This window comes from Calidris pugnax, unplaced genomic scaffold, assembly GCF_001431845.1.
Source record: "Calidris pugnax isolate Ruff unplaced genomic scaffold, ASM143184v1 scaffold2, whole genome shotgun sequence".
NCBI lineage: Eukaryota > Metazoa > Chordata > Aves > Charadriiformes > Scolopacidae > Calidris > Calidris pugnax.
In genome coordinates this window covers 327,101-340,818 of record NW_015090766.1, presented here as the reverse complement: position 1 = coordinate 340,818, position 13,718 = coordinate 327,101, and the positions used below count along the sequence as shown (strand labels likewise).

Sequence of the window (13,718 nt, the reverse complement as noted above, 5' to 3'; positions counted from 1 at the left end):
CCCCCCCCGCCGCCGGCCCCGCCTGCTCTCCTCCCGGGGCCGCCTCGCCAGGGCCGAGAGCCGCCACCTGCGGCCCGCCCTGTCCCGGCTCCCGGCCGCGCCCTGGCCCCACTGAGCGCCGGGGCGGAGCGGGGCCCGGCCCGCCTCGTCCAGCCCACCGCCAACTTTGTGCCTCCAGCTCGGCCTGCCGCCGCTCGCCCCCGTCCCGTCGCGTCCCGTCCCGTCGCGTCCCGTCCCCGGATGGATCCCGAGACGGCGGGGGACGAGCTGTCCCGCCTGCGCGCCCTCTTCGTGGCCTGCGACGCCAGCGGCTCGGGCCGCATCGAGCGGGAGGACTTCGCGGCGCTCTGCGCCGAGCTGCGGGTGCGGCCGGCCGAGGCCGAGGCGATCTTCCAGCGCCTCGACAGCGACCACGACGGGGCCATCACCTTCCCGGAGTTTGCCCGCGGCTTCCGCGGCGCCACCCGACGGCGGCCCGGCGGCGGCGAGACGGAGGGGGACGAGAAGGAGGAGGAGGAGGAGGAGGAGGAGGCGGCGGCGGCGTGGACCGCCGCGGGGATAGAGCAGCCCTGGCGGGACTTCGAGGTGCGGCTCGGGGACGAGGCGAGGTACATCCCCAGGTAAGGCCCGGGCCCGACGCCGCCCACACCGTCCCCCGCGGGCAGCGGGAGGGGCGGCCGCCCCGGTGGGAGCGGGGCTGCGGCAGCGCCGGGGCTGGGCCTGCCCGCAGGAGGCCATCCGTCCCCCGCCGCCCGCCCGAGGGGGAGCGGCCCTCCTGGCATCCGCCGCCGCTGATGCAATACCTGCCGGGGAACGGCCGCGCCGGCGGCGGTCGTCCTGAGCCCCTCTCCCGGTAGGTGTGCGGAGCCCCCCCCCCGCCTCTGCTGCCCGCAGCGGAGGGCTCCCAGCTCTCACATTTGCTTGCTTGGCATCCTCCCGCCTGCTCTGCCCGACACCCACCTGGGAAAGTCGAGGCGGGGGGGGAAACGCGGGGAATGCCGAGCTCCGCAAATGACACTTTTCTCCCCCCGCCCCGCTATCCCTTGACCGGTCCCCAGCATCTTCCTTCCCCCCCGCGTCTTCCCGTTCCCCGTGGAGGCAGAGCAGCACCGCCTCTGCCCCCAGGTTAGCGCCCTGCCAAGGTCCGGCTCTGGGGCCGAGCAGCTCGCTGAACTGAGCCCCGCAGGGCTTTTTTTTCCCTCCGTGCCCGTGAAATGAAGACAGCTGGGGGGTAGCTCGGTTTGGGCTCAACGCCTGATGGACCACGGACGGCTCTGTCACTACCCAGCTCCTTCCGTTTGACAAGGACACGTCTTGGTGGTTTGCAGTGACCCGCCTGAATCCTCAGGTGCTGAAAACTAGTATGAAAATGTTGGCCGTAAAAAATACAGACCTGTTCTGCTTCATTTGAAAGTTGTAATTTAAGCTGGAAAACGAGCAATCTGAGTTTAAGGGCCTGGCAGCTAGTTAGGAGGTGGTTACAAAAACATATGGGCATGAATATATCCGGAGAGGCTGTCAAGTTGCATCCAGTCTTGGCTGGGAGGTACACAGGAGCTAATAAAAGCACGTTAGTTTCTGTGTAACTTTTGTAACAATGAAGTTGAATGTGCAGTTTGTTGTTTTACAGGAGCGTGTCTCAAATAATTGGCAAATTCTTACCGTACCAGTCTCCTGGTCACTCTAGCGCACCGTAAATCCTTATCTGCACCAATAATTTGGTTCTAGCCACTTTCAAACATGTGTTGGGATTGTGAGGTGAAAAGTTTCTTCAGAGGAGCTTTCAGTTACTTAATCTGCTCCTTGCAGTGCACAACTGGAATTGATTGCTTTTTTCTTTTTGGACTGGAAGGGTAAATGACATGGATTAGTTTTATTGGACTGCTCCATTTCAGACAGAACAAAAAACTCTGTGTAACTTTATACAGATCTTTGTTGCCTGGTTCATGATGCCTTCCTTGCTACATACTTGCTTTCTGTGGAGAGGGAATAATGAAAAAAAACCGGTTGGTTGAAAATTTGCAGAAGCAATCCGTAACTTAACCTAAAGCCAGACAGAAACTCAACAAGAGATTGAAAAAATCTGACTCGACATTGAAAAAAATCTGACTCATGAACAGTGGTGGCTTGTGAAAGCGTCTGTCTCCTTTTGGTAATAAGCCTATGTCAGTATCTTGGTTACTATGTTTGCAGCACAGTTTGAATATAGTCCAGTTGTTTGTCTAAGAGGGAAAGGGAATAGCTTTTGTTGGCTTGACTGTGCAGGCACGTCCTTTAGTTTTGTTAAATTCATCATGACACAATGTCATTTGTGTTATGAAGCTTACACGTCAAAATTGCAAACAGACCTAAATTTTGACAGTTAAACAGATGTGTATCAGGTGGGCAGTAATTTGATGTAAATGCTTCCTATTCATGTTCAGCTTTATAAATGGCTTTGAACATCCTTTGCAGTTGGCTGTATTTATTAGGTGTGTGCCAACGTCAGCTTAAGAACAGTGTGCCCTTTGTTTCCTTGTTCTCTCTCTTTCCTGTCGTGAAGTGCAGAAGCAGATTGGTGCTACAGCTGAACTTTTTCCCATGTGTGTCCCAGGTCTTTTTTGGTTAAAACATACGTGTTACGTTTTGTTTCACGTGAGTATTCCCCCTAAAATCATTAGGACCACTTGTGTAAGTAATGAAGGAGGAGAGTGGGCATGGGAGAGATTTTAAGCAAAAGAATGTAACAAAAACACACAAAGAACAAGCTGGTACTTCAAAAAAGTTATTTATCTTATTATTTAAAGTATTTTTCTTCCTTTTTTTTAGCAGTTCTTTTTTTTTTTTTTTTTTTTAGGGAAAGGCAGTACTTTGAAAAACAAGCCTAGCTTGGAACACATCTGTATCTTCAATACTATAAAACAGTTAGTGTCCTCACATTGTGGTTCATTACTCTTCATATGTTTGCTATAACATTGCTGTTGAGAATGGTGAGAAAAGTAATTACAAAGAAGGAACTCCTCAAATCCAGATGACTGGAGTTGTCCACATTTTCATCTCGATCATGTGGTTTTTATCTTGATCATTTTGGGGTTCAGTACTTCAAAATGCTGTGCCTTTTGGCCGCAGTATAGCAAAACTCTGGCACATGTGCTTTGATGCTATTGTGGGTTATAGAGAGAAAAACAAGGAAGTTGTGAGATGGAAGGTATGAAATAAAGCAGATGGAAGTAGGGAGCTAAAACCAGGGCTGAAGTCAGGAGAAAATTGCACAGTGAACAGCTGCGGTCTCTGTCGTTCTTGAGCTTGGTTGAATGCCCGTGGAAATCAAGGGGAGGTTTTTTACTGATACCAATACACATGGCTCAGCCTCTGTTTCTGTGACTGCGCTTTTAAAAGCCATAAATAAGCCTCTGTAATGAGGTGCGAAACCCAATAACAGATCAATATCCTGACCCAGTCCTCAGTGTAGCAGCAAACATTAGATGCAATATTGTTTACTTCCAGGCACTGCCTTGTTCCAGGTACTAAAATAAGCATGTATTAGAATAAGTGTATTATGAATTTGGCTTCATTAATTTTGAAAAAGATACTTTTCCTGTGGGATGGATCCTGCCTCCCTGTACTTTGATGTGTTGGTTGCTCAGTTCTGTTAGGTTATGCTTTAAAACATCCATGTCTGTGCTGGAGCTGTGGTTGTATTGGTTGTGGTTAAACAGGAGGAGTAACATCATGGAGTTTCTTTTCAGTCTTGCTCCTTCTCTCCCCATCTGAATGGATTTTTGGGACTAAATTCAGTTAGATTTCTTGATAAGGTGGTCACTGTGGATCAAAGTATTGTTTGCCATAGTCTTTACACATGCTCAGTGGGCAATTGTGACTGTAGCACAAAAAAAGTGGAAAGTCTTTCCAGGCTGATGACCTAATATAATGTGTGAGGTCAGATTCTAGTGGAATTGTGTAGAGGGTTGGGTTTTTTTTCCTCACATTCATTTCATTTAAAATGCAGTTACCTTTCTGTGGTCTTATATTCAATCAGGTATAATGAGTAATTAAACATGAAAGATTGCAGTGCCTTTGGCTTATGTGTAGTGGACTGCCAACTGTATACCTGTGTGAGCCACAGGAGATCTATTTTATTGAGAACTTAAGCATGTTTGTTAGTTTGTTACTTTAAGAAGTATTTGCAATGGTACAGCAGTATACAAAAATTAATAAACTTCCTTATTTGATGCTCTAGGCGATGAGTGTTCCAGTGTACTGCCTGCCCAGGAAGGGATTAGCCCTTGACCATGTTATTGAGTGTTGTGGTCTTTTTTAATATGTGGCCAGCTTTGGATCTGTTTGGATTTCAGTGGTAAGCTTGAAAGGTTCCCTCCATGCTCCTGATAGGCATGTGCTTCTTTAAGCATGTGGAAAGTCTCCTAATGGTAATGCTTTTATGTTCCTCATCTTGAACAAAGAATGATCCAACATCCACTGACGCTTCAAGAGAAAACCTCTACTTACGAATGCTCTGACAGTTATTTGTGTCTTTAAATTACAGGCAAACAGCTTCACGGAAAATACATTTTGAAATTTTAATATCAAAGACCTTCAATCAGAAAGAACAAAGAATTGGGACTGTGTCTGCTGTGTGCCCTACCAGGCAGCTTTTGTGTGATATTTGGCAAATAGGGTAATCTGATTGGAAAATGTACTAAATTAATTTGAGCATGAATGGGTGGATTAAGTGGAAGAGGAGACCTTGTATCCCTGCTTCAAGTTAAATTCTTCTGCTTCTGAGAATCCTCGTGTCATTGCTTTGCTTCTTAGTCTTGGGATTCATCTTACTTGTGTGCCTTGTACTTTGGGCCAAGCTGACTGTTTATCAGACTCTGATTTCAGTGCTGCCAAACTGTGAGATTTGCAATTCCAAAGTCTCCTGATGTGATTATGATAACACTTCGCCCCCAATCATGTAATCTGGAGCTGTATAGAAAATGTGGATCTGGGGGACATGATAAAATGAGAGTGCTGTTTTTAACATGAGCTACCTAAACTGTGAAGGCAGGCCATGTTTGTGGGATACTCTGCTGTGCTACAGCAAAGGAGAGGGGCTCTGCTGCATAAAAAATGCCCAAAACCTATTGTGCTCTTGCCATCATGAGTCAGGATGGATTTTTGCCAGCATCGACTCCTGTCAGCAATTTGTGTTTCCTTCCAAGAGATGATGAGCCATGATAGCAGCGCTAGAGAAATTTCCTTGGAAGTCAAAGTGTGTTCCCCAGGGAGGGGATAAAGGCAATTCCTGAGGAGAAACAAATGCTGGGTCACCCTTTGTCAAAGTGCTGGCGAGGGCATCTCTGCTGTAAGAATGATGTCTTTTCTTTTAAAACATCTCACAGCAGGGGTTTGAAAAATGTATTCTTCTGGAAGTGTAATGGATGTCTTTCTGTGAGCTAGAAGACTTTCAGAGCCACTTCAGGTGTTACTGCTCATCTGTTTTTTGCTTTAATCCAAACAGTATTTGTGCCAAATTTCTTAAGCACTGTAGCATTCATTTTCCTGGTATTTTCGTGTCACACCAGCATTTGTCATAACCATATTCTTTAGATCATTCTCCTTTTCCACAGACTTTATCTTTCCCTGCCTATCCCATAGTCTTTTCCATCCTGCTCTACTGGCTACAAGTTACACCTCTGACTTTAGGAAAGGAACCATGTTTATTCCTTGGAAACACTGAAAATGACTGGGAATCAGTCCTTGGCCAGACTCTCTCATCTGGGCATTGTAGATTTGTTCACCTTCTTTGATGTGGCCTGTTTCTGAAGGGGCAGATATGGAAAAAGAAGAGGTAGTATTACAAAAATCCATAGTTTGAGGTTGAGCTCTTCAGGTTGAGGAATACCTTGAATTTTACACTGTGTTAATGTTTCACATAGCCTGTTTTTCCTTAAGACACTTAATCTAGGAGAAAGTGTTAGGCACTCAGCTGTGGCAAAAGTAGATCCTTTGTGGTTTGATCTTTTTTGGTGGCTGATAAGATCATATATCAAATGTGTCTGCTGTTCAGAAAAAGGTATTTATCTCTTGGTGGCACAGATACACTATTGGACTCCACTGTAAGGACAATCATCAGGTGCACGGTGCTTGATCTTTCCCTTGCTCTGACCACCCAGCTTAGAACTTCCTGGCTCAGACCACCTTGTACTTCATCACTTCATGCCCATACCAGATCAGAGCTGCTACAAGTGATGGGAGTAGTTTTACAAGCTTACCTAGACTGGGAAGAGGTCATTAGAATAGTGTTCTAAAACTTCAGAACAGGAGCATATTATCAGCATGAAAACAAGTTTAAGTGTAGTGGTGATTGTCTTTGCCTTTACCTGCACCTACAAAAATAGAAGCTGTATTTTTCCAGTGCTTGAAAGGTGTCTGGGTCAAGGAAACAAAGAGAAAGTGCTTGGGGACCATCACTCTGCAGGTAAGAACATGGATAAAAAAAAGATAGAAGTGATGACAGAGGTTGGTAATTGGCAAGGTATGGTGTTGAGGAAGATATGGATGTACACTGAAGGACCTACAGAAACAAGCCTGCTGTGGAATGCTATGGTCTACCTTTCCTCTTAACATAACCCTCACCCAGCTAAGCCTGACACAGCCCATGTGCTGCTCCTGCCTAAGTGAGCTTTTGCCTTGCTTTGCTGCTTTGTGCTCCTCAGACTGCTCTGCACAGGTGGGCCCTGAAATTCTGCTGCTCACCTTGTCTAAAGCAGACCCAGGTAAACATAAGGCCAAACAGCAACAGTGGAGACACTGAGCCTTTACCATGTGAATGAGGTGGTTTTACAGCATCACTGGCACATCTTTGACTTCCTCCAGTTTTCCACTACCTTGTTGTACTTGGTACAACTTTGGTGGAAAATTCTACTGAAAATACCACCCTTGGGGTCAGGCTAAGTGGCCCATGTCACATAGCATCCTCTGTCTGGTAACTACATAGTGAACACATGTGAGATTATGTTAAGAACAGTCTTCTATGCCTAGAACTTAGCAATATGCATGATGACAGTGTCGAGTGCCTGTGGATAAGGATCAAGGGGAAGACCAGTAAGGCAGACATTGTGGTGGGAGTTTGTTATAGACCCCCAAACCAGGATATAAAGACTGATGAAGTATTCTATAGGCAGGTGACAGAAGCCTCACGATCACTCTCCCTTGTACTCATGGGGGACTTCAATTTCCCTGATATCTGCTGGCAATATAACACAGCAGAGAGGCAACAGTCCTGGAGATTCTTGGAATGCGTGGAAGACAACTTCCTAACGCAGCTGGTGAGGGAACCGACCAGGGAAAGTGCCCTACTGGACCTGCTGATAGTTAACTCGGAAGGTCTTGTGGGGGATGTAAACGTTGGAGGCCGTCTTGGACAAAGTGATCATGAAATGATAAAATTTTCAATTCTCACTGAAGCAAGGCGGGGGGCCAGCAGGACTGCCACCCTGGACTTCCGAAGGGCAGACTTTGGCCTCTTCAGGAGCATGATTGGGGGTGTCCCTTGGGAGATGGTCCTCGAGGGCAAGGGTGCCCAGGAAAGCTGGTCATTCTTCAAGGAGGCACTCTTAAAGGCGCAAGATAAAGCTATTCCCAAGTCCCTAAAATCAAGCAGGAAGGGAAGAAGACCAGCCTGGCTAAATAGAGAGCTTCGGCTGGAACTCAGGAACAAAAAGAAGGCTTATAATCTTTGGAAAAAGGGCCTGGCAGATAAGGAGAAATACCATGAAGCGGTGAGGATATGCAGGGGGAAAATTAGAAGGGCCAAGGCTCAAGTGGAGCTCAGCTTGGCCACCAATATTAACAATAACAAAAAGGGGTTTTTTCAGTATGTTAACAGCAAGAGAAAGGTGAGGGATAATGTGGGCCCACTGATGGATGAGGTGGGCACCCTAGTAGTGGAAGACACGGAGAAAGCAGAGTTGCTGAATGCCTTCTTTTCTTCAGTCTTCACTGTTAGGACTGCCCCTCATGAATCTGTGGCCTTAGAGGCAAGGGGGATGGTATGGAGAGAGGAAATTTTTCCTCTAGTAGAGGAGGGCCAGGTTCGGGACCACTTGGCCAAACTGGACATTCATAAGTCCATGGGGCCTGATGGGTTGCACCCACGAGTGCTGAGGGAGCTGGCAGACGTTATCGCTGGACCACTCTCGATCATCTTTGAGAAGTCGTGGAGAACAGGAGAGGTGCCTGAGGACTGGAGGAAGGCCAACATCACTCCAGTCTTCAAAAAGGGCAAGAAGGAGGACCCTGGGAACTACAGACCAGTTAGTCTCACCTCTGTCCCTGGGAAGGTGATGGAGAGACTCATACTAGATGTCATCTCCAAACAAGTTGAAGAGTGGGGGGTTATTGGAAGTGGGCAACACGGGTTTACCAAGGGTAAATCATGTATGACCAATCTGATAGCCTTCTATGATGCCATAACCGGTTGGTTGGATGAGGGGAGGGCAGCAGATGTCATCTACCTTGACTTCAGCAAGGCTTTTGACACTGTCTCCCATAACATCCTCATTGGGAAACTGAGGCAGTATGGGCTGGATGAGGGGACAGTGAGGTGGATTGAGAACTGGCTGTGTGACAGGACCCAAAGGGTAATTATTAATGGAGCAGGTTCAAGTTGGAAGCCTGTAACCAGTGGAGTCCCCCAGGGGTCAATACTTGGACCCGTGCTGTTTAATATATTCATCAGTGACCTGGACGAGGGGACAGAGTGTATCCTCAGCAAGTTTGCTGATGATACCAAACTGGGAGGAGTGGCTGACACCCCGGAGGGCTGTGCTGCCATCCAGCGAGACTTGGACAGGCTGGAGGGCTGGGCAAAGAAGAACCTCATGAGGTTCAACAGGGAAAAGTGTAGGGTCCTGCACCTGGGGAAGAAGAATGTCAGGCACCAATACAGGTTAGGGGTGGACCCGCTAGAGGCAACTACTGAAGAGAAAGATCTAGGGGTCCTGGTGGACAGTAAAATGGCAATGAGTAAACAGTGTGCTCTTGCGGCCAGGAAGGCCAATGGTATCTTGGGTTGTATAGGGAAGAGTGTAGCCAGCAGGTCAAGGGAAGTCATTCTCCCCCTCTACTCTGCACTGGTGAGGCCACAACTGGAGTACTGTGTCCAGTTCTGGGCTCCCCAGTTCAAGAGGGACAGGGAACTACTAGAAAGAGTCCAGCGTAGGGCTACAAAGATGATTCAGGGATTGGAGCATCTCCCTTATGAGGAGAGACTGAGAGAGCTGGGACTCTTTAGTCTGGAGAAGAGAAGGCTGAGGGGAGACCTTATCAACGCCTACAAGTATCTCAAGGGAGGGTTGAAGGAGGAGGGAGCCAGACTCTTTTCAGTGGTTCCCACCGAGAGGACGAGGGGCAACGGGCACAAGTTGGAACATAAGAGGTTCCACTCAAATATGAGGAGAAACTTCTTCACGGTGAGGGTGACGGAACCCTGGAACAGGCTGCCCAGGGAGGTTGTGGAGTCCCCTTCTTTGGAGATTTTCAAAACCCGCCTGGATGTAGTCCTGAGTAACATGCTCTAGCTCTAGGCAATCCTGCTTCAGCAGGGGAGTTGGACTAGATGATCTCTATGGTCCCTTCCAACTCTAGAAATTCAGTGAAATTCAGTGAAATTCAGTGAGATACCGAGCAACTGTAGTTATTCTTCTTTGATGAATTCCATCAGCTCTCTCTGAGCCGCATTCAGAATGTCGATCATCGGGCAAATAGTCACTGAACGTAGAACAAAACGTAATAATACTATGAATTGATAGGAATTAGCAGAGCTTTGTAGGTTAAATGAAGTTATGGCACTTCACAAAATCTAAATATCTGATATCTCTAATCCCAGTGTTGTTTTTATTTCTTTTTTTAATTTATTTTTCTCCTCTCTTCTGCTCCACCTGTATCCTACCATGGTATTTTAAATCTATTACAATACAAATTGCATTATCATCAGGTCAGTTTTATTTTCTTTCCGTCATTCTCTCAGGAACTCTCTGAAACCATGTGAATGCAGTAACTTTGCTTAAGTCTTACGTGAAGTGCAAATATTTACTAATTACACTTACTAATTTTACAGACGGCTTATGTTATAAAACCTTTGAGATGAGGTCAGGTAAAGTCAGAGCAGTACTGGGTCAGAGTACTATACTTTTTGTGTACTAGTGTTTTGTGTCTGTACTTTGCAGAAGCAGCAGAAAGGTGTCCATGGTAGGTGGTGTAAACATGGTGCCAGATGGTCCAAAGCGACAGTTTCTTTCATCTTATAGATATATATAAATATCTAAAAATGCTCTTTCTATGCATTAGTATTTGGGTCTACAGTTGTGCTAGTGTGGAACTTAAAGGGGTGCAGCAAAATCCATATAAAAATGCTTTCATGATTTCAAGGAAGACCAGTTTTAAAGGGCAAGCCTGAGCATTTCTGATGAATGCTCTTGCTTCAGTTTCAGCAAAATTCTGGTTGTCTTTTTGTCCAGCAAAAGGATAGACTATTAAGAGTTCAGGAGTCAGCTTGGCAAAATCCATTTGTGAAATCTTCCTTATTAAACAATTTTGAATAACTAATGAATTTGCAGAAAGAAATAAAGTGTATTCAAGAGGAACTGGAGACAAACAAACAAACTAGACAGTATTTATTGCAACTAATCTGTCCTGCTGCAGCAGTGTCACTGATATTTACCAAAGCATGTGAAAACAAGGAAGTGATTGAAAATACAGAAAGAGGCAATTCAGAACAATTCCTCTCAACTGTCAGTACTCACTGCATGTTGATATAGAGTGCATCGTCCTAAAATCCTGTGTATCCTGTGTAAAATATTATCACACGTGCTTGCTGCTAATTCATCAAGGATACTTGGAGTGCTTAAATCAATAGTGATCTTCCCAATTCATGAAAGAGTATTATACTTCTTGCTGAAGGCATAAATGATTAAGCAGAGTCCCATCAATTTTTTTGCATAACTTCAATTTCTCCTCTATTCTTTTGTTGCTGCAGTAGTTGTTGAGTCATGTTTTTCATTAAGACTTCCTGTAAAGTTGCCACAGAAGCACTCAGGTAAGTCACTGAGAATTTCAGTGGCCAATTTTAAAATAGCCTTCCAGGCCCTTTCCAGGATCCTGCACAGTTGTGAGTGTACGGGTACTTTTTTGTATCTTTTTAAGCCTAAGTACTGCTTCATGAAATGGGATCACAGAGATATTTTGAATCCATCTGGATGGTAGCTGGTCACTGGGCTAAGGAGGGCTAATAAATATAAAGGGTTTTTTTTGTGTCACAGAGGGAGAAGAAACTCTCACAATAGCTAAGTAGTGCTTCTGGCTACTACTGCATCTTAGAGCAGACTTAGCTGTATTGCAGAGGCTCAGCAGCACAGAGATGCTGATTTCTGTCTTTGGTGCTGTTATGTGTATTTGCATACACTTGGAAAAGTAGCTGCAAGAATGAGTGGCTGTGGCATTCTTGTAAAGTGAAGAAAAGTTGCAGAAATGCATTGCAGTCTTCTACTACAAATGTCTTCTGCTCCTGGCGCAAAATACAGTGAGCAAAGGCCAGACTAATTGTTTGATACTCTACTCCCATCAGCGTAAGAGACTGTACCTTCAATTTTGTACTTCCATGAATAATCTGTATGGTGGGAGGCCTCTGGTATTAACATGATGCACGTGCTATTTCTGAGCACAGAATTTGTAGTACAGTTTGAGGTGCAGGGTAGTTTTATGGGTGTAGCTTCATTTGATTTAAAAGCAGCAGCTGATTAATCCTGGACAAGGTGGGGTGAGAAAGATAAAGTACCAACGTAATCCTATAATCTTATGAAAAAAGTTGTGGAGATCCTTAAAGATCCAACCCTAATTCAGTGACCTGTGATTGGGAAAATGTTTTCTTGAGTAGTGAATATTTTATGTTAGCATCAAGTAACAAGTAATATTCCTACTGTTTGCTTGCTTTTTAGGAAACAAGATTATTGGTAAGCATCTTATTGGTGAAATTTAAAGGAAATTTAAAGGAAAAAAGAAGATTTCAGAACACAGATTTCGTGTTTGTATTTTGTATATCTAAAAAATCATATAGGTTAATCTAAATTGTGCTGTATTTGTCTACCTTGGAAGATTGATAAACTCTGTCCATCTCGCTGTGGCTAGTGCCATTGCTATTTTACGTGTGACTCATTTAAAGGACAGTGTGGATATTTCCACTGTTAGAAGAAGTGACATTCTTCAGCAGCTAATTCTGCATATGCACAATGTCTGCTATCTAAAATTTGAAACTATTCTGGAATAGTTTATTGTCTGTTTTGGTGAACAGTTTGCAGCTCTGAAGGACAACTGCTGAAGTGCTAGGAATTTATAAAATGGAGCATACGTTACCAGCTCTGAGTCCAGCTGTCAAAACTAAATTGAATTTCGAACAGAGGGATGAAGGAGAGGCTACGTTTTGTAATGTCTGAAGTACAATCAGACTCCAGCTTCAGCCCTACCCAGTGTTAATGCAAGTTGAATTGCATTCAACTAGGAGTTCAGTAAATGCTAATACCTTGAGATACTGAACTTACTGTTTGTGCAGCTGCGTGCACTTGGAAATCAGTGTCTATATGCTACAGTTCTGCTGTATGCTTCAACTTTAATTGAGATCTGATGAACCTGGACCTCAGGCTTATTTTATTATACAAGCTATCATCAGAACTGTTCCAAACCTCTGTAAACCCTTTAGAACAGAAATATTAGTTTGTCTGTATGTTGTAATAGTATAGAATGAAAAGAAAGTGGATATTAAGTCTCCAATTTTTTTTTGAGAGTGTGTGTGTGTGTGTCCTATTTTAATGTTTCTGATGGTGCTGATAATGTCAGTGTTGTTTTAGCACAAAGCTGTTGCTAAGAAAAATGTTCTTAACAGTTTTTTAAATGCAAATTATTAATTGAGTGAACATATATTTACGGAGTTCTTTAGTGATATATTATAGTGATACATAGTTTGTAGCATCTGATGGTCAGATAAATCTGTGTGTTTTTGTGAGTATTTGTGACATTTAAACTTTGACATTACTCTGTTTAAAATATATTTTGACAAAGAAATTTTGTGCATACATTGGAGGATATTCAGATCACTAGATTTAGTGTAACTTCTGAAAATACTGAATACAGATAAAGCGTTTGCTTTTGTAAAGGATACCCTTTGCAAGACAGAAATGTGTTTTTACACAGAAATATCCCTGGCATCAGTAAATCTGTATTTCTTTGTGCTGCAGTTATGTTTTTGTATATTGAAATATGTCAGCATTTCAGCTGGAAACAGGTTTTGTGGTGTCCTGAAATACTTCAGTTGTTTAAAGTGGGAATCTGAGCTACAGTAACAATTATGGTACTGTTGTAATACAATAAGCTATACCCTCAGTGGAGAAATCACATAGAAGAAGTGGAGTGCTGCAATGTTGATAATCTAGGCTGTGGAATTGCTTCAAGTGGGGAAAAAATGCAGAGGATATACATTGATTGTAGATATCATACACATAATGAAGGTATTAAATAGTACTACCTCCACAGTAGTAGGAAAATGGCTGTCTAATGAGGACTATTAAATCAGAGTTTAAGCTTTCCTTTAACAACAAAAAGAGATCATGTATTAGTGATATTCTAGATATGGTATTAGATTAGAACTGGCAAAACATTATTTTTGTTTGCATTTCTGCCACTGATAATGCTATATTCGT

General features: G+C 44.4%; 1 protein-coding gene across 1 annotated transcript in view; it reads left to right on the top strand.

Annotated features, from left to right (window-relative positions):
• The first annotated feature begins 170 nt into the window (after positions 1-170).
• The window catches only part of RASEF (RAS and EF-hand domain containing), a 37,249-nt gene continuing 23,701 nt past the window's right edge, over positions 171-13,718 (top strand). Inside the window, exon 1 of the mRNA XM_014936023.1 lies at positions 171-620. Within this exon, the coding sequence (XP_014791509.1) occupies positions 241-620 (380 nt within the window). The 5' untranslated portion in view covers positions 171-240. The remainder of the gene's footprint in view (positions 621-13,718) is intronic.